Here is a 21,655-nt window from a genome sequence, read left to right on the forward strand (position 1 = left end):
CAGTAAAATTATGTGAGAAATGTAGGTGGAAATACTTATGATGGTTACTATAGCAATATTTGCATATATCAAAATAATAAACTTGGAGTCACGCATTGACATGTGTGGTCCTTTAACTACGAATGGTCAGGAATCATGCTGTTTATTAGGCTACAGAGGAAATAAGTTCCGATGAACTTCACAGGGTGGTGAAAGTGCAAGGTTATGAGTTTGTTGCTCCTTTCCAATACATATCGAGGGTTTTATTTTGGTGACATGATAATCTGTGCTTGGCTGCTGTTTGACAAATAAAAATATTCTTAATTGTTTGTCCATAATAATAATCTCATGTGAGCTCTAGCTGGAGCGCACGTGCCAATACCAGAATGGGCACACTTTATAACACACTTTTTTTGTGAGACAACCATCAGTAGAGTGAAAATGCAATAGAAACCCATTTAACTTGTATCTTTTTATACGGTACATGGGAATTTAACATCAAAAGTTATTCTTATGTGCACTACGTCATTATGCACAGGCTTTTATCTGCAACAAGTCAGTTTGATGTGAAAGTGCGCATATTATTTTTATGCGGATTTTATAATATTTACATGAAAATCTGTTGTCAATTGGATGAAAACCTAGCTAGTGTTGATTTAACACTGGAGAATTTGCTGTGCAGAAATGTTCTTGAAATGTGTCTAGACTACTTTTAATATCTTCTGTTCTGAGAACATGGTAACCATGTTCTGTGCATATTTGGCGGGAATATTCTCCTAACCCACAGAAAATTTTACACAAATGTTCTTGCGTTGTTCTCATGAAACGTGTCATGAACAATATCTTCTGAGAACATGGCAACCATGTTCTGTGTATGTTTGGCGGGACGTTGATGGACTTCTCTCCTTACCCACAGAACTGGACAGGTGAATGTTATTCAAAGTCCCATGAAATGTGTCTAGAACATTCAAATTGTACATTTTGAGAACATGGTAACCACGTTCTGGGTCTGTTGTGTTTGACATTAAGAGAATGTTTTCCTAACTCTAATGCCAAAACATGCAAAAAAGGTTCCCAGAAGGTTTTTGCTAACATATATAGAATGTTCTTCTAACTAATGGAAAACTGGACACTCAAACATTAGGGGAACATTACGGGTTAACATTACAAAAACGTTCTCTCTGCCTAAAATTGTTAGCTGGGAAGACATAACAAAAATGAAGACTCACAAATATCACTCTTTGGGTCCTGGGTTATTCCTGACCGTGTGACCTGCCCAGTTCAGAAATGTTTTTTTTTTTCTCTCCATTTAAAAAAAAAAAATGTGTGTTGTGATTTTATTTGTAGCAGTACTTCTCCTTGCCTCTCCTCTCCTCCAGGTGTGGCCCTGTGTGTGTGTGTGTGTGAGACATGTCGGATAAGATGTCCAGTTTCCTACACATCGGGGACATCTGCTCCCTGTATGCAGAGGGCTCCACCAACGGCTTCATCAGCACTCTGGGGTGAGTTCATTTCACCTATCCCTTTTATCCTTTAGCTATTATCACTGATTGGCAAACATGGATACTATCTATTGTAGTCATTTTAGATGGTGCCTATATCTTTCCCATTCATTTGGGATGGAGGAATCACTGAAATGTGGCTACAGGAACATTAGATAATTTACTTAATTAGATATGAATGTAAGTCAACACAATTTTTCACTTTGAGCACCTGCCCCTCAAGGTCTGTGCACGGTCCTGAGTGATCAAATCAAATTGTATTTGTCACATGAGCCGAATACAACAGGTGTAGACCTTACAGTGAAATGCTTACTTACAAGCCCCTAACCAACAATGCAGTTAAAAAAAAAATGCAGATAAGAATAAGAGATTAAAGTAACAAGTAATTAAAGAGCAGCAGTAAAATAACAATAGCGAGACTATATACAGGGGGTGCCGATATAGGGTCAATGTGCGGGGGCACCGGTTAGTTGAGGTAGTATGTACATGTAGGTAGAGTTATTAAACTAACTATGCATAGCTGACAACCGAGATTAGCAGTGGTGTAAAGGGGGGGCAATGCAAATAGTCTGGGTAGCCATGTTTTTAGACATTTAGGAGTCTTATGGCTTGGGCGTAGAAGTTGTTTAGAAGCCTCTTGGACCTAGACTTGGTGCTCCGGTACCGCTTGCCGTGCGGTAGCAGAGAGAACAGTCTATGACTTGGGTAGCTGGAGTCTTTGAAAATTGTTAGGGCCTTCCTCTGACACCGCCTGGTATAGAGGTCCTGGATAGCAGGAAGCATGGCCTCAGTGATGTACTGGGCCGTTGGCACTACCCTCTGTAGTGCCTTGCGGTCGGAGACCGAGCAGTTGCCATACCAGGCCGTGATGCAACCAGTCAGGATGCTCTCGATGGTGCAGCTGTAGAACCTTTTGAGGATCTGAGGACCCATGCCTAATCTTTTTAGTCACCTGAGGGGGAATAGGTTTTGTTGTGCCCTCTTCACAACTGTCTAGGTGTGCTTGGACCATATTCGTGTGTTGGTGATGTGGACACCAAGGAACTTGAAGCTCTCAATCTGCCCCACTGCAGCCCCGTCGATGAGAATGGGGGCGTGGTCAGTCCTCTTTTTTTCTGTAGTCCACAATAATCTCCTTTGTCTTGATCACGTTGAGGGAGAGGTTGTTGTCCTGGCACCACACGGCCAGGTCTGACCTCCTCCCTATAGGCTGTCTCATCGTTGTCGGTAATCAGGCCTACCACTGTTGTGTCATCTGCAAATTTTATGATGGTGTTGGAGTCGTGCCTGGCCGTGCAGTCATGCGTGAACAGGGAGTACAGGAGGGGACTGAGCACGCACCCCTGAGGGGCCCCTGTGTTGAGGATCAGCGTGGCGGCTGTGTTGTTACTTGCACTTACCACCTGGGGTGGCCCGTCAGGAAGTCCAGGATCCAGTTGCAGAGAGAGGTGTTAAGTCCCAAGGTCCTTAGCTTATTGATGAGCTTTGAGGGCACTATGGTGTTGAGTGCTGAGCTGTAGTCAATGAATAGCATTCTCACATAGGTGTTCCTTAGTCCAGGTGGGAAAGGGCAGTTTGGCGTGCAAGAGATTGCATCATCTATTGGGGCGGTATGCAAATTGGACTGGGTCTAGGGTTTCTGGGATGATGATGTTGATGTGAGCCATGACCAGCCTTTCAAAGCCCTTCATGGCTACAGACGTGAGTGCTACGGGTCGGTAGTCATTTAGGCAGGTTACCTTAGTGTTCTTGGGCACAGGGACTGTGGTGGTCTGCTTAAACATGTTGGTATTACAGACTCGGACAGGGGGAGGTTGAAAATGTCAGTGAAGACACTTGCCAGTTGGTCAGCGCATACTCACAGTACACATCCTGGTAAAACGTCTGGCCCTGCGGTCTTGTGAATGTTTACCTGTTTAAAGGTCTTACTCACATTGGCTGTCGAGAGCGTGAACACAGTCATCCGGAACAGCTGGTGCTGTCATGCATGTTTTCAGTGTTATTTGCCTCGAAGCGAGCACAGTTGTTTAGCTCGTGTCACTGGGCAGCTCTCGGCTGTGCTTCCCTTTGTAGTCTGTAGTGGTTTGCAAGCCCTGCCACATCTGACGAGCGTCAGAGCCGGTGTAGTACGATTCGTTGTTAGTCCTGTATTGACGCTTTGCCTGTTTGATGGTTCGTCGGAGGGCATACCGGGATTTCTTATAAGCTTCCGGGTTAGAGTAACGCTCCTTGAAAGCGGCAGCTCTACCCTTTAGCTCAGTGCGAATGTTGCCTGTAATTCTTGGCTTCTGGTTGGTGTATGTCACTGTGGGGAAGACGTCCTCGATGCACATTGATAAAGCCAGTGACTGATGTGGTGTACTCCTCAATGCCATCGGAAGAATCCCGGAACATATTCCAGTCTGTGCTTGCAAAACAGTCCTGTAGCTTAGCATATGCTTCATCTGACCACTTTTTTTCCTGACCACGGATGCCGTTCAAAAGCAGTCAGCTGGATCTATTCAGCAGATGCCATGGGTCTTGAACTTATCTGGGCATTAGGCCAGTTTTGAGGTCTGAAAATGTCTGACAGACTTTAATTTGGGAGGGAACTATCCCTTTAAGGGTGAATTCATGTAAACTTGAAATGGTCATAAAGGTACTGCCATCAAAGCTCTGCAGTGTATATATATAAAGGACTTTTGTCTGTGGTGGATGTGGTGTGTGAGTCCCCATATTAAAATGAGTGTGTTTGAGAGAGGAATGCTGTGGAGATTAATCACAGAAGAGATGGTGTGGACTGTGTGTCAGGTAACTTCTCTAGGGTAGGGGACAGTATTTTGACGTCCGGATGAAAGGCGTGCCCAAATTAAACTGCCTGCTACTCCGGCTCAGAAGGTAGGATATGCATATTATTAGTAGATTTGGATAGAAACACTCTGGCGTTTCTAAAACTGTTTGAATGATGTCTGTGATTATAACAGAACTCATATGGCAGCCAAAAACCTGAGAAAAATCCAACCAGGAAGTGTGGAAATCTGAGGTTTGTAGTTTTTCAAGTGATTGCCAATACAGTGACTTAGGAAGTGCAAAATTAACCCTAAGGCTTCCACTAGATGTCAAGTCTTTAGAACGTTGTTTCATGCTTCTACTATGAATATGGAGAGAACAAGAGGTCCTGGAGTCAGATGAGTGAGAAAATGACATGAGCTCAGAGGCGCGCACTCACGTGAGAGTTAGCGGTGTTCCTTTTCTTTTCTGAAGACATTGGAATTGTCCGGTTGGAATATTACTGAAGATTTATGTTAACATCCTAAAGATTGATGCTATACATCGTTTGACATATTTCTACGAACGTAAATAGAACTTTTTTGGACTTTGTCATGACATTTTGCGCACGCTTCCTGCATTTGGAGTAGTGGACTAACGCGCGAACAAAAAGGAGGTATTTGGACATAAATGATGGACTTTATCGAACAAAACAAACATTTATTGTGGACCTGGGATTCCTGGGAGTGCATTCTGATGAAGATCATCAAAGGTAAGTGAATATTTATAATATTATTTCTGAGTTTTGTTGACTCCACAAAATGGCGGGTTTGGTTTCGTGTCTGAACGCTGTACTCAGATTATTGCAAAGTGTGCTTTCGATGTAAAGTTTTTTTTAAATCTGACACAGCGGTTCCATTAAGGAGAAGTGTATCTATAATTCTTTGAATAACAGTTTAATATTTTATCAACGTTTATGATGAGTATTTCTGTAAATTGATGTGCTCATTCACCGGAAGTTTTAGGAGGCAAAACATTTCTGAACATTACACGCCAATGTAAAATGGGTTTTTTGGATATAAATATGAACTTTATCAAGCAAAACATACATGTATTGTGTAACATGAAGTCCTATGAGTGCCATCTAATGAAGATCATCAAAGGTTAGTGATTAATTTTAGCTGTATTTCTGGTTTTTGTGACGCCTCTCATTGCTTGGAAAATGGCTGTGTGGTTTTTCTTGTATAGGTGCTGTCCTAACATAATCTAATGTTATGCTTTCGCCGTAAAGCCTTTTTGAAATCGGACAATGTGGTTGGATTAACGAGAAGTGTATCTTTTAAAATGGGATATAATAGTTGTATGTTTGAGAAATTTGAATTATGAGATTTTTGTTGTTTTGAAATAGCAGAGTGCCAAATTAAAAACAACAAATCTCATTAATCAAATTTCTCACACATACAAGTATTATACACAATTTTACAGAAACTTCTCATTAATCTAACCACATTGTCCGATTTTCAAAATTAATCACTAACCTTTGATCTTCATCAGATGACACTCATAGGACTTCATGATACATATTACATGTATGTTTTGCTCGATAAAGTTCATATTTATATCCAAAAACCCCATTTTTACATTGGCGTGTAATGTTCAGAAATGTTTTGCCTCCAAAACCTTCGGTGAATGAGCACATCAATTTCCAGAAATACTTATCATAAACTTTGATAAAAGATAAACTTCTCCTTAATGCAACCGCTATGTCAGATTTCAAAAAAGCTTTACGGCAAAAGCAAACTTTGCAATAATCTGAGTACAGCGCTCAGACATCAAAACAAGCCATACAGATACCCGCCATTTTGGAGTCAACAGAAGTCACAAATAGCATTATAACTATTCACTTACCTTTGATCTTCATCGGCATGTACTCCAAGGAATCCCAGTTCCACAATAAATGTTTTTTGTTTCGATAAAGTCCATTTTTATGTCCAAATACCTCCTTTTTGTTCGCGTGTTCAGTCGAGTAATCCAAATCCACTGTGCTCGCGCAGTAAGTTCAGACGAAAAGTGAGTTATATTACAGTTCGTAGAAACATGTCAAACGATGTATAGAATCAATCTTTAGGATGTTTTTATCATAAATCTTCCATAATATTCCAACTGGACAATTCCTTTTGTCTTCAGAAATGAAAAGGAACACACCTAACTCTCATGGGAGCGTGCGTGATTGAGCTCATGTCATTTTCTCAGTCATCTGATTCCAAGCGCTCTTATTCTCTCCCCATTCACAGTAGAAGCATGAAACAACGTTCTAAAGACTGTTGACATCTAGTGGAAGCCTCAGGAAGTGAAAAATGAACCCACAGACACTGTATATTAGATAGACAATCACTTGAAAAACTACAAACCTCAGATTTCCACACTTCCTGGTTGGATTTTTTTCTCAGGTTTTTGCCTGCCATATGAGTTTATCGTGGCTGGGAGGTATTGGCACGAAGGGGTGTGTGTCAGGTGGAAGGGTCTCTACTTTGCTGCTCAGGGGCCCCTCTGCCTTCGGCCATCTGTGGGCCACTGATAGAGAGTGGTTTGGAACAGTTTGATAAATGACGTTCACACTTTTCCCTAAAGAACAGGGCTGGGAGAACTAAGCCCTTTGAAGTGGAAGTGGAGGTCTGGTCCTGGCTGGCTCCATGACCATGATAGTATGTATAATTTACTGGGAGACTGGGACAAATTGGAAGTTAGTGGGAAGCAATGAACACCATGATAAGGGGTGTGTGTGTGTGTGTGTGTACGGGCACCAGCATGCTTGTGCATGTGGACGAGAGAGAGAAAAAGTACATAGGACCATAATACCAGTGATTATCGACAGCGAGAATGAATGGTTCTAGTCAAGGAACAATTGAAGCCTGGAAAAATATGCTTGACTGTAAATAATAATCTCAGCTAAAGCCCAACACGTACAAATAACTATTTATACAGCCCAACACATACAAACAATTGGATTGGATGGAGACATCTTGGCTGGTTGGGGGAATGGGAGGTTGGAGGTGGAGGCACACTTTTTTTTTCTCTTGTGTATATATTGAATGTATTATCACTTAAACTTTATGATTTAATCAACACACACACACACACACACACACACACACACACACACAACTTCTCCATAAGATCAATCCCACCTGACTTCTAGAGGCTCAGTATCCCTGGAACCCCTTGCTGCGCATTAAAAATGGATCAGACTGAGTCATAGCAGAAGGAGACCTCACTGCCTCCACTGAGTTGTTTTACTATCCTTGTGGGGACCAAACAATTGATTCCCATTCAAAATTCCTAAAATTAACCTTAAACCTAACCCTAATGTGAATTGTAACCTTAAACCTAAGCCTAAAATAGCCTTTCCCTTGTGCAGCGTGGCACAGCTCCTTCGCATAGAGTTGATCAGGCTATTGATTTTGGCCTGTGGAATATTCTCCCACTCCTCTTCAATGGCTGCGCAAAGTTGCTGAATATTGGCGGGAACTGGAACATACTGTCGTACACGTAGATTCAGGGCATCCCAAACATGCTCAATGGGTGACATGTCTGGTGACTATGCAGATCATGGAAGAACTAGGACATTTTTAGCTTCCAGAAATTGTTACAGATCCTTGAGACATGGCCGCGCAAGTCAACATGAGGTGATGGCGGCGGATGAATGGTACAACATTTGGCCTCCAGGATCTCTTCACAGTATCTCTGTGCATTCAAATTGCCATTTATAAATTTACATTTTAGTCATTTAGCAGACGCTCTTATCCAGAGCGACTTACAGTAGTGAATTCATACATTTCATACATTTTTTTTTTTTTTTTTTGTGTGTTCATTGTCCGTAGCTTATGCCTGCCCATACCATAAAGCCACCGCCACCATGTGGCACTCTGTTCACGTCAGCAAATCGCTCGTCCACACGATGCCATACACGTGGTCTGCGGTTGTGAGGCCAGTTAGACGTACTGCCAAATTCTCTAAACGACATTGGAGGCAGCTTATGATAGAGAAATTAGTATTACATTTTCTGGAAAAGCTTTGGTGGACATTCCTGCAGTCAGCATGCCAATTGCATGCACCCTCAACTTCAGACATCTGTGGCATTGTGTTGTGACAAAACTGCACATTTTAGTGGCCTTTTATTGTCCCCAGCACAAGGTTCACCTGTGTAATGATCATGCTGATTAATCAGCTTCTTGATATGCCACACCTGTCAGGTTGATGGATTATCTTGGCAAATGAGAAATGCTTTTTGTCATATGGAACATTTCTGGGATCTTTTATTTCAGTTCATTAAACATGGGACCAACACTTTACATGTTGCTTTTATATTTTTGTTCAGTGTACTTTTTACTCCATACATTTTTCCTGTCACCCAAAAGTACTCACTGCGTTTTGAATGCTTAACAGGACAGGAAAATGGTCCTCATCTAGAGAACGTCCCTACTGTCTCTGATCTGGCGGACTCACTAAACACATGCTTCATTTGTAAATTACATCTGAGTGCTGGAGTGTGCTCCTGACTATCCGTAAATTAAAAAAAACAAGAAAATCGTGCCTTCTGGTTTGCCTAATATAAGGAATTTTAAATGATTTTCACTTTTTATACTTACATATATTTTTGCAATTACATTTCCTTTGATACTTTAGTATATTTAAAAACAAATACTTTTAGACTTCTACTCAAGTAGTATTTTACTGGGTCACTTGAGTCATTTTCTAATAAGGTATCTTAACTTTTATGCAAGTATGATAATTGGGTACTTTTTCCACCACTGTCACAAGGATAGTAAAAACTAACACAATCTCACAACATATAATACAACTTCAAAAGACAAAGAATAGGAGCTTCAGGCTTTAACATGACCTACACATCTACAGAGCTGGGAACCTAATGCTACAGCTTATGGAGAAATTCCTTTTCAAATTCACCATCAGTGTGCTCTTTAACCTCTTACCCCCAATCCTTCAGGGATAGGATGGCAGGGGAGAGAGATGAGGGTATTGTCATAGACCCTCTTTTCTTACAGGTTACTATTATACAATAACTGCTGAAATGAACCCTAAACACACAGGTCATGCTCTGATACCATGTCATTATGACAAATACACACGGTTGACATCCCTTGCCCTCTCCAAGAACCATCTTGCGCGCGCGCACACACACAGGCACACTGCAGTAATCACACTCAAAAACCAAGATGCATGCATGCAACACACCATTAGAAGTGTAGACCCAACAGATGGCCTTCTCCAACTCTCACGAACTGGAGTAGAAAGCCTGAGGGGACAAATCAAAGGTTAGAATTTCAACAATGCAGTATGATTCCAGGGATTTATTCTTGTCTTTTTAGGATGCCTGTTCTCTTGTCCTGACGAGCAGCTGTTAAAGTAGGAGGAATATACAGTAACTGGAATTGGACTGTAACAAATAGGGTCAGACAATCACATTTTTATCAGTGTGTGGACACTCCACGAGTCCACAGGAACACGACTAGGATGGATGTGGGATCTGGCTGGAGTCCAGGCGATCTTTATTCCGAGCCAGTAAAAAGCTAAATTTGTCACCGACAGGAATGCTAGCTTGTCCACCCACTGGCAACAGCCAACTAATCCTCACTCTCATTTCTTCATCATTGTGTGGACTGTGGAAGAGCACTGGCGATACAAGAAACATCACAGTGAAATCACAAGTATGTGATTGGTTTAACAGTAGTGACTAAGGGAGTCAGGATAAACAGTTTCTCTGTAGTTGAACGCAATGAAAAGTGTACTTTTTATGGGTCCAATGGTGCTTTATTGCAGGATCTCGTGCTGACAATGTGCTTAGATCAAATCAAAATGTATTTGTCACATGCACCGAATACAACAAGTGTAGACCTTACCGTGAAATGCTTACTTACAAGCCCTTAACCTGGAATTTCTTATTGTGTTAAAATACAAGCCCTCGATGTGCAAAGTTGCAGGTTTCCTACAAATATATGAATAACCCATGTGGAAAAATGTTTACACCGGCTCGATTCGGTCTTATGTAGCAAAATTTGAAATGGTATTTTGTACATTGGATAAAAGTAAAAACTCAGCTAGAAAATGGTATATCATACACTTCAGTTGAGGAACAATGGGAAACTAATTCTGCTTTGAAAGTTGATCAACTTGTAACCCCACTTTTGAGAAAATGGCCCTTAAATGTTTCGGTACACCTACTCGAGAGATAGCTCTTCTTTGTCTACACCCATTCAGCATCGTTCACACTCTGTTAACCCCTGTGCGGCCTCCAGCAAAAAATCATATCGCCATTAGCATAACAAAATGTAATCTTTTTTTTTCAAATTATATCGTTTTATAGATACACCTCTCCTGAATCGAACCACGTTGTCCGATTTCAAAAAGGCTTTACAGCAAAAGCAAAACATTAGATTATGTTAGAGGAGTATATCGTAAAAGTAGCCACATAGCCATTTTCCGACCAACCACATGCATCACAAATAACCAAAAAACAGCTAAATGCAGCACTAACCTTTGACAATCTTCATCAGATGACACACCTAGGACATCATGTTACACAATACATGCATTTTTTTGTTCGATAAAGTTCATATTTATATATTCATATTTATATATAAAAATAGCATTTTACATCGGTGCGTAACGTTGACTAACTGTTTTCCCTCATGCATCCGATGAAACAGAGCTACAATTTACTAAATTACTATTCGAAAACATTTTTAAAATGTAATATTGTCATTCTAAGATTTATAGATGAATATCTCTTGAAAGCACCTGTAATGCCAGATTTAAAATTAACTTTACTGGGTAATCATACTTTGCGATGAAAGGGGATGCGATACTCTGAAAAATAGGCTAACGTTACAGGTCAGCGCCATCTTGGAACAATCGCATATCACATCTAGTCTTGTATACTATTGTCAATAATCCCTTACCTTTGGTTGTCTTCATCAGAAAGCACTTCCAGGAATCCCAGGTCCACAAAAAATGTATTTTCGTTCGAAAAAATTACTCCTTTATGTTCCAAGAGCTTGTTCTTGTTAGTGCGTCTGAAGGCTGATCCAAATGCTCCGTCAGCCGCGGGACAGCCATTTCGAGAAAATGCATTTTTTTCCCATTTAGGTTCGTTCAAACATGTCAAACGTTGTATAACATAAATCTTCAGGGCGTTTTTCAACAAGAGAGCCAATAAGATTCGAGGGGGACGATTGCATTGTGTTTCAAAACGTTTCAAAAGGGGAGGGTAACCAGGGGCGCTGGCGTCATAATGGTGATGGCCCTCTCCGTGTGACCACGTTCCACAGCATCTCATTCATTCAGTTTTAACAGTAGAAGACTCAAACCACTTTGTAAAGACTGGGGACATCTAGTGGAAGCAATAGGAAGTGCTCAATGAACCATAGCTCACGGTGTGATTAATAGGCAACGTGATGAAGTTGCGTTCGCAATTCAGAATTCCACTTCCTGTTTCGATCTGTCTCTGGGTTTTGACTGCCATATGAGTTCTGTTATACTCACAGACACCCTTCAAACTGTTTTAGAAACTTTAGGGTGTTTTCTATCCACAAGTATTAATCATATGCATATCCTAGCTTCTGAGTTTGAGTAGTAGGCCGTTTAAAATGGGCACGAATTTTTCAAAATGCGCTGTGGCGCCCCCTATCCTAGGCGACCGTCAAGAGGTTAAGCCTTAGCCCCACCCATCCTTTAAGGATTCACATGTGAGGCCATGTGCTAAACGGAGTGAATAAGGGCATCCCGAGTGGTGCAGCGGTCTAAGGCACTGCATTGCAGTGCTAGAGGCATCACTACAGATCCGGGTTTGATCCTGGGCTGTGTCGCAGCTGACAGGGAGACCAATGAGGCGGTGCACAATTTGCCCAGTGTCGTCGGGGTTAGGGGAGCGTTTGTCCTGCTGGGATGTCCTTGTCCCATCGTGCTCTAGTGACTCCCTGTGGCGGCCGGGCATGTGCGCACTGACTTCGGGCGCCAGCTGTACGGTGTTTCCTCCCACACATTGGTGCGGCTGGCTTCCGGGTTGAGCGAACAGTGTGTCAAGAAGAAGTGCGGCCTGGTAGGTCGTATTTCGGGGATGCATGGCTCTCGACATTCGCCTCTCCCGAGTCCGTGCAGAAGTTGCAGCGATGGGACAACACTAACTACCAATTGGGGAGAAAAAAGGGGTAAAAAAATACTGTGAGTAAGGTAGTGTACTAAACAACCAAAGATTTCAAGCCTAAAGGCTGGTTTATACTACGTCTGAAGACAGTCGTTTCAGTGACATCATGAACATTTTGTCGTTCAACATCAAACTTGTTGTCATTATGAAAAAGTATAAACACAAAAACGGTAGGCTGCATCACATCAGCAGCCTGGTGGTCCAAAATAGCATACAGTGGTTGCTCCACTAAAAGTTTTGCAATTATGCTGCGGGACTTGGAGGTGATTTGTGGTTAAGTACGGTACCCTGCGCCACCACTTCATTGCTCCAGACCGGCGCAAGGGGGAGTTAGAGCGCTGATTATGCTTTTGGGTCCTACTGTGTCTCTGACAATGAATGGGCTACATAAACCTAAATAGAAACTGATAATTGTGCATGACTAAAGTATTACTTACTAAAACTGTTGTTACACAAAGGTTTTTATTATTTTATATTGTTAGGGTTATTATGCTCTTACTGTAGCCCACTCCCGACCAGTCACATTGTACAGCGCCTGAGTGGCGCAACGGTCTAAGACATTGCATAGCAGTGCAAGTTGTGTTGCTACAGATGCTGGTTCAATACCCGTGCCGGCCTTGACTGAGAGACCAATGAGATGACTGTAGGTGTTTGGTTTCTCTCCCTCTAAAAACAGAAATAAATCATACTAAATGACAAACTGGCTTAATTACAAATTAGTAACAATGTTTCACCCATGTTCAAGAATGACCTTCTTGCTCATTTTACGTTATTTGAAAACAAAATCATCTCCAAAATATTGTTATTTTTTTAAACGCAATTTAGAATTGTTTTATTATTAATTTAGAGTTATATAAAAGTCTCTTGGATTTTCTCACAGATATATTTTTAATCCTGTTATTTGCAGGACTGTTGAAGTCGGAAGTTTACATATATATATTTAAACTCTGTTTTTCACAATTACAGACATTTAAACCTTGTAAAAATTCTCTGTCTTAGGTCAGTTCGAATCACCACTTTATTTTAAGAATGTGAAATGTCAGAATAATAGTAGCGAGAATGATTGCTTGATTTCAGCTTTTATTTCTTTCATTACATTCCCAGTGGATCAGAAGTTTACATACACTCAATTAGTATTTCGTAGCATTGCCTTTAAATTGTTTAACTTGGGTCAAACATTTCAGGTAGCCTTCCACAAGCTTCCTACAGTAAGTTGGGTGAATTTTGCACCCATTCCTCCATACTGAGCTGGTGTAACTGAATCGGGTGTTTTGGCCTCCTTGCTCGCACATGCTTTTTCAGTTCTGCCCACGAATGTTCTATTGGATTGAGATCAGGGTTTTGTGACGGACACTCCAATACCTTGATTTTGTTGTCCTTAATCTTATGGCTTGAATCCCGTTAGCGGGATCGATATGACGACAGCCAGTGAAAGTGCAGGGCGGCAAATTCAAAACAACAAAAATCTCATAATTAAAATTCCTCAAACATACAAGTATTATACACCATTTTTTAAAGCTTTACTTCTTGTTAATCCAGCTACAGTGTCTGATTTCAAAAAGGCTTTACGGCGAAAGCAAACCATATGATTATGTTAGGTCAGCGCCTACATACAAAAAAACACAGCCATTTTCCAGCCAAAGAGAGGAGTCACAAAAAGCAGAAATAGAGAGAGAACTAACCTTTGATCTTCATCAGATGACACTCATATGACTTCATGTTACACAATACATGTATGTTTTGTTCGATAAAGTTCATATTTATTAGAGGTCGACCGATTGTATGATTTTTCAATACCGATTTATTGGAGGACCCAAAAAAAAGCCGATGCCGATTAATCGGCCTATTTTAATTTGTTATTTATTTGTAATAATGACAATTACAACAATACTGAATGAACACTTATTTCAACTTAATATAATACATCAATAAAATCAATTTAGCCTCAAATAAATAATGAAACATGTTCAATTTGGTTTAAATAATGCAAAAACAAAGTGTTGGAGAAGAAAGTAAAAGTGCAATATGTGCCATGTAAGAAAGATAACGTTTAAGTGCCTTGCTCAGAACATGGGAACATATGAAAGCTGGTGGTTCCTTTTAACATGAGTCTTCAGTATTTCCAGGTAAGAAGTTTTAGGTTGTAGTTATTATAGGAATTATAGGACTATTTCTCTCTTCGATTTCTATTTAATATACCTTTTGACTATTGGATGTTCTTATAGGCACTTTAGTACTGCCAGTGTAACAGTATACAGTGCCTTGCGAAAGTATTCGGCCCCCTTGAACTTTTCGACCTTTTGCCACATTTCAGGCTTCAAACAGATATAAAACTGTAATTTTTTGTGAAGAATCAACAACAAGTGGGACACAATCATGAAGTGGATGAAATTTATTGGATATTTCAAACTTTTTTTAACAAATAAAAAAACTGAAATTGGGCGTGCAAAATTATTCAGCCCCCTTAAGTTAATACTTTGTAGCGTCACCTTTTGCTGCGATTACAGCTGTAAGTCGCTTGGGGTATGTCTCTATCAGTTTTGCACATCGAGAGACTGACATTTTTGCCCATTCCTCCTTGCAAAACAGCTCGAGATCAGTGAGGTTGGATGGAGAGCGTTTGAACAGCAGTTTTCAGTTCTTTCCACAGATTCTCGATTGGATTCAGGTCTGGACTTTGACTTGGCCATTCTAACACCTGGATATGTTTATTTGTGAACCATTCCATTGTAGATTTTGCTTTATGTTTTGGGTCATTGTCTTGTTGGAAGACAAATCTCCGTCCCAGTCTCAGGTCTTTTGCAGACTCCATCAGGTTTTCTTCCAGAATGGTCCTGTATTTGGCTCCATCCATCTTCCCATCAATTTTAACCTCTTACATCTAGACGTTCCGCTAGCGGAACACCTGCTCCAATATCCATTGATGGGCGTGGCGCGAAATACAAATTCCTCTAAAATCCGAAAAATAAAATTTTTCAAACATATGACTATTTCACAGCATTTTAAAGACAAGACTCTTGTTAATCTAACCACACTGTCCGATTTCAAAAAGGCTTTACAGCGAAAGCAAAACATTAGATTATGTCAGCAGAGTACCCAGCCAGAAATAATCAGACACCCATTTTTCAAGCTAGCATATAATGTCACAAAAACCCAGAAGACAGCTAAATGCAGCACTAACCTTTGATGATCTTCATCAGATGACACACGTAGGACATTATGTTATACAATACATGCATGTTTTGTTCAATCAAGTTCATATTCATATCAAAAAACAGCTTTTTACATTAGCATGTGACGTTCAGAACTAGCATACCCCCCGCAAACCTCCGGTGAATTTACTAAATTACTCACGATAAACGTTCACAAAAACATAACAATTATTTTAAGAATTATAGATACAGAACTCCTTTGTGCAATCGAGGTGTCCGATTTTAAAATAGCTTTTCGGTGAAAGCACATTTTGCAATATTCAGAGTAGATAGCCCAGCCATCACGGCAAGCTATTTAGACACCCACCAAGTTTAGCCCTCACCAAACTCCGATTTACTATTAGAAAAGTTTGATTACCTTTGTTCAGAATGCACTCCCAGGACTGCTACTTCAAAAACAAATGTTGGTTTGGTCCCAAATAATCCATTGTTATATCCAAATAGCGGCGTTTTGTTTGTGCGTTCAAGACACTATCCGAAGTGTAAATAAGGGTCACGAGCATGGCGCATTTCGTGACAAAATTCGAAATATTCCATTACCATACTTCGAAGCATGTCAACTGCTGTTTAAAATAAATTTTTATGCCATTTTTCTCGTAAAAAAGCAATAATATTCCGACCGGGAAAGCGTGTATACTTACAAAGAGAGAGAAAATAAAAGCATGGGATCCCCTCGTACACGAGCCTGAGTTTCATAGTACTGTGACTGGCCACTATCCAAACGCGCTACTTTTTTTCAGCCAGAGCCTGCAAAGCCACGATTCAGCTTTTTGCCGCCTTCTGAGAGCCCATGGGAGCCGTAGGAAGTGTCACGTAACAGCAGAGATCCCCTGTAATGGATAGAGATAATCAAGAAGGGCAAGAAATGGTCAGATTGGACAGTTTTAGGAACTTTGGAGTGTTTTCTATCCAAAGCTAATAATTATATGCATATTCTAGTTTCTGGGCAGGAGTAATAATCAGATTAACCTGTTATGGCTAGGGGGCAGTATTTTCACGGCTGGATAAAAAACGTACCCGATTTAATCTGATTATTAGTCCTGCCCAGAAACTAGAATATGCATATAATTATTAGCTTTGGATAGAAAACACTCCAAAGTTTCTAAAACTGTTTGAATGGTGTCTGTGAGTATAACAGAACTCATTTGGCAGGCCAAAACCTGAGAAGATTCTGTACAGGAAGTACCCTGTCTGACCATTTCTTGAACTTCTTTGCCATCTCTATCCATTACAAAGGATCTCTGCTCTAACGTGACACTTCCTACGTCTTCCATAGGCTCTCAGAGCCCGGGAAAACCCTGAATGTCGTCATTCCATCCCCAGGCTGAAACACATTATCGCCTTTCTCAAGTGGCCGATCAAGGGACTGTGGGCTTAGGCGCGTGCACTGGCCGCCCCCGTCTTTGTGTTTTTTCCTCTTTTTACCGAAAAGGAGATTCCCGGTCGGAATATTATCGCTTTTTTACGAGATAAATTGCATAAAAATTGATTTTAAACAGCGGTTGACATGCTTCGAAGTACGGTAATGGAATATTTAGATTTTTTTTGTCACGAAATGCGCCATGCGCACGACCCTGATTTACCATTTTGGATAGTTTCTGGAACGCACGAACAAAACGCCGCTATTCGGATATAACGATGGATTATTTTGGACCAAACCAACATTTGTTATTGAAGTAGCAGTCCTGGGAGTGCATTCTGACGAAGACAACAAAAGGTAATCAAACTTTTATAATAGTAAATCTGATTTTGGTGAAGGCTAAACTTGCCGGGTGTCTAAATAGCTAGCCCGTGATGGCTGGGCTATGTACTTAGAATATTGCAAAATGTGCTTTCACCAAAAAGCTATTTTAAAATCGGACATATCGAGTGCATAGAAGAGTTCTGTATATATAATTCTTAAAATAATTGTTATGCTTTTTGTGAACGTTTATCGTGAGTAATTTAGTAAATTGTTAGTAAATTCCCCGGAAGTTTGCGGGGGGTATGCTAGTTCTGAACGTCACATGCTAATGTAAAAAGCTGTTTTTTGATATAAATATGAACTTGATTGAACAAAACATGCATGTATTGTATAACATAATGTCCTAGGTGTGTCATCTGACGAAGATCATCAAATGTTAGTGCTGCATTTAGCTGTCTTCTGGGTTTTTGTGACATTTATATGCTAGCTTGAAAAATGGGTGTCTTATTTCTGGCTGGGTACTCTGCTGACAGCCTTTTTGAAATCGGACAGTGTGGTTAGATTAACGAGAGTCTTGTCTTTAAAATGCTGTGACATAGTCATATGTTTGAAAAATTGAAGTTTTCGGATTTTAGAGGAATTTGTATTTCGCGCCACGCCCATCATTGGATATTGGAGCAGGTGTTCCGCTAGCGGAACGTCTAGATGTAAGAGGTTAAATCGGGTACGTTTTTTTATCCGGCCGTGAAAATACTGCCCCCTAGCCATAACAGGTTAACTGACTTGCCTAGTTAAATAAAGGTCTAAAAAAAAAAAAAGAAATAAAAATCGGTCGGTTCGCGCCTTCAGTCCACAAATCCAAATTCAGGACGCGCAGGTCAGACAAACTCAAAAATGTCCATTACAGTTCGTAGAAACATGTCAAACGATGTATAGAATTAATCTTTAGGATGTTTTTATCGTAAATCCGCAATAAAGTTTCAACCGGAGAAATCCTTTTTCTTCAGAAATGCAATGGAACTGGGTGACCTATCACTTGAGCGCACATGCCTGAAGCTCATGCCCTGCTGGCAGTGTTCTGACTCCAGGAGCTCTTATTCCTCCCCACTTTACAGTAGAAACCTCAAACAAGGTTCTAAAGACTGTTGACATCTAGTGGAAGCCTTAGGAAGTGCAAAATGACCCCACAGACATTGTAGTTTGGAGAGGGACTTCATTGAAATACTACAGACCACTCCCTGTTTGGATTTTTTTCTCAGGTTTTTGCCTGCCATATGAGTTCTGTTATACTCACAGATATCATTCAAACAGTTTTAGAAACTTCAGTGTTTTCTATCCAAATATACTAATAATATGCATATCTTCGTTTCTGGGAGTGAATAGCAGGCAGTTTACTCTGGGCACGTCAGTCATCCAAGCTACTCAATACTGCCACCATCCATAAGAAGTTAAGCCATTTTGCCACAACTTTGGAAGTATGCTTGGAGTCATTGTCCATTTGGAAGACCCATTTGCGACCAAGCTTTAACTTCCTGACTGATGTCTTGAGAAGTTGCTTCAATATATCCACATAATTTTCCTGCCTCATGATGCCATCTATTTTGTGAAGTGCACCAGTCCCTCCTGCAGCAAAGCACCCCCACAACATGATGCTGCCACCCCCGTGCATCACGGTTGGGGTGGTGTTCTTCGGTTTACAAGCCTCCCCCTTTTTCCTCCAAACATAACGATGGTGATTATGGCCAAACAGTTCTATTTTTGTGGTATGACTGAGTGGTATGACTGCTGCGTGGTCCCATGGTGTTTATACTTGCGTACAATTCTTCAAAAACCAGCTTTTGACATTACCATGTGACGTTCAGAACTAGCATACCCCCCGCAAACTTCCGGTGAATTTACTAAATTACTCACGATAAACGTTCACAAAAAACATAATTATTTTAAGAATTATAGATACAGAACTCCTCTATGCACTCGCTATGTCCGATTTTAAAATAGCTTTTCGGTGAAAGCACATTTTGCAATATTCTAAGTAGATAGCCCGGCATCACAGGGCTAGCTATTTAGACACCCACCAAGTTTAGCCCTCACCAAAGTCAGATTTACTATAAGAAAAATTTTATTACCTTTGCTGTTCTTCGTCGGAATGCACTCCCAGGACTTCTACTTCAATAACAAATGTTGGTTTGGGTCAAAATAATCCATAGTTATGTTAAAATATCCTCTGTTTTGTTCGTGCGTTCAAGACACTATCCGAAGGGTAAATAAGGCCAGACGCGTTTCGTGACAACAAATTTCTAAATATTCCATTACCGTACTTCGAAGCATGTCAACTGCTGTTTAAAATACATTTTTATGCCATTTTTCTCGTAAAAAAGCGATAATATTCCGACCGGGAATCTGTGTTTTAGTACAAAGAGAGAGAAAATAAAAACATGGGGTCGCCTCGTGCACGCGCCCCAGTCTGATTGTCCTCTGATAGGCCACTTACCAAAGGCGCTAATGTTTTTCAGCCAGGGGCTAGAATTACATCATTCAGCTTTTTCCCGGGTTCTGAGAGCCTATGGGAGCCGTAGGAAGTGTCACGTTACAGCAAAGATCCTAAGTTTTCAATAAACAGAGCCAAGAACCCCAAGGAATGGTCAGAGAGGGCACTTCCTGTACAGAATCTTCTCAGGTTTTTGCCTGCCATATGAGTTCTGTTTTACTCACAGACACCATTCAAACAGTTTTAGAAACTTTAGGGTGTTTTCTATCCAAAGCCAATAATTCTATACATATTCTAGTTTCTGGGCAGTAGTAATAACCAGATTAAATCGGGTACGTTTTTTATCCGGCCGTGTAAATACTGCCCCCTAGCCCTAACAGGTTAAAGGCACAGTCAACTTAGTGCATGTAAACTTCTGACCCACTGGAATTGTGATACAGTGAAAGAATCTGTCTGTAAACAATTGTTGGAAAAATTACTTGTCATGCACAAAGTAGATGTCCTTACTGACTTGCCAAAACTATAGTTTGTTAACAAGGAATGTGTGAAGTGGTTGAAAAAAAAGTTTTTTAATGACTCCTACCTAAGTGTATGTAAACTTCCGACTTCAACTATATGTTTGTTTCTCCCGAGTGGTGCACAAAGAGATTGCCTTGCAGTTCTCCAGCTGTATCCACTGAAAGCGCGCGAGGTTCAAGGCACGAGGGCAGGGGGAACGGGATGAGCCGCGCACAGAAGACAGACCTAGCCCATGGGGGAGGGGGGGGGGGGTGGACCTCCACCCGCCACACTGGGTAGCACAGGGCCACACTTTTAAGGGGCATTGCACTAATAAGGGCGCTAACTTGGGAAATGTTCCCGCTGTTCTTAGTGCCAGTCTGCATGTTCAAACTAAAACAATGTAACTAATAATGGCATCTTTATGCTTTAGTTAATAAAATAATGATACAAATATTATTTCAAAATGCCAATGTTTATTTAGTTATGAATAATGAATTACTATGGGAATAAATATCACTGAATTACAGAAATATCCTCCATATGTAATTATTGGCGGAGAGTCACGTCATATTTTTCGATATAGTGTAGGCCTACCATAGGCGACATGACTGGTGTTGAGTAATGTGCTGTTAAAAGTGGTGTAGGTCTTATTTATTTAAAGAGCATATTGAAGTTAGAAGCAATAGGATTTGAAGCGATAGCCTACAACTATTTTAGCACTGCTTCGCGCTGGTCTGAGACAAGCATGGGGACTGGTCTTGATAAATCAATGAGATTTTTATTTTGACTGAATCTCCGTTTGGGTATTGGTTAGACTACAATTTGGGTGTAGAAATGTTATGCTCTTAGTGCAACCTTTATTTAACTAGAAAAGTCAGTTAAGAACAAATTCTTTTTTACAAGGACCGCCTACTCCTTCCTCCCCATCGGGGAATTGAACCCCGTTCTCCCGCGTGCCCGCATGACACATGGATTTTTTAGCAAAATAGCCCAGTACTGTAGCCTACTCCCAACCATCACATTGTACAGCGGCATATTTTCCGTTCCGTCCTAACGGAAACCCAGAGGGTTTTTCGTTTTTCTTGGAATAGAAACACCATAATATTAAGCAAATTTAATGAAGCAACATTTCTTATTCAGTCCCATATACTATGTTCTTCCAAAAATGTTTTTAAATTCTCTAGTACAGCCACTATTGAAGGCTATCAAATGCTTCTCAAAGATGCCTTCTGGTGGTCAAACTAGCATTAATGGTAAGTGGTCGGCACTTAAATAACGTGTCATAAAATTATGCGGCACCATGCAAGCTGTGCCGCA

The 21,655-nt window shown here is 40.6% G+C and overlaps 1 protein-coding gene across 5 annotated transcripts in view; it reads left to right on the forward strand.

Annotated features, from left to right (window-relative positions):
* Nucleotides 1-21,655, forward strand: part of LOC106565476 (inositol 1,4,5-trisphosphate receptor type 1) — a 169,290-nt gene that overhangs the window by 9,561 nt on the left and 138,074 nt on the right. For all 5 annotated transcript variants that reach the window (XM_014132695.2, XM_014132696.2, XM_014132697.2 and 2 more), the window contains exon 2: nucleotides 1,359-1,481. In XM_014132695.2, coding sequence (XP_013988170.1) covers nucleotides 1,390-1,481 — 92 coding nt within the window. In that variant the 5' untranslated portion in view covers nucleotides 1,359-1,389. The remainder of the gene's footprint in view (nucleotides 1-1,358; nucleotides 1,482-21,655) is intronic.

Source organism: Salmo salar, chromosome ssa12, assembly GCF_905237065.1.
Source record: "Salmo salar chromosome ssa12, Ssal_v3.1, whole genome shotgun sequence".
Classification (NCBI taxonomy): domain Eukaryota; kingdom Metazoa; phylum Chordata; class Actinopteri; order Salmoniformes; family Salmonidae; genus Salmo; species Salmo salar.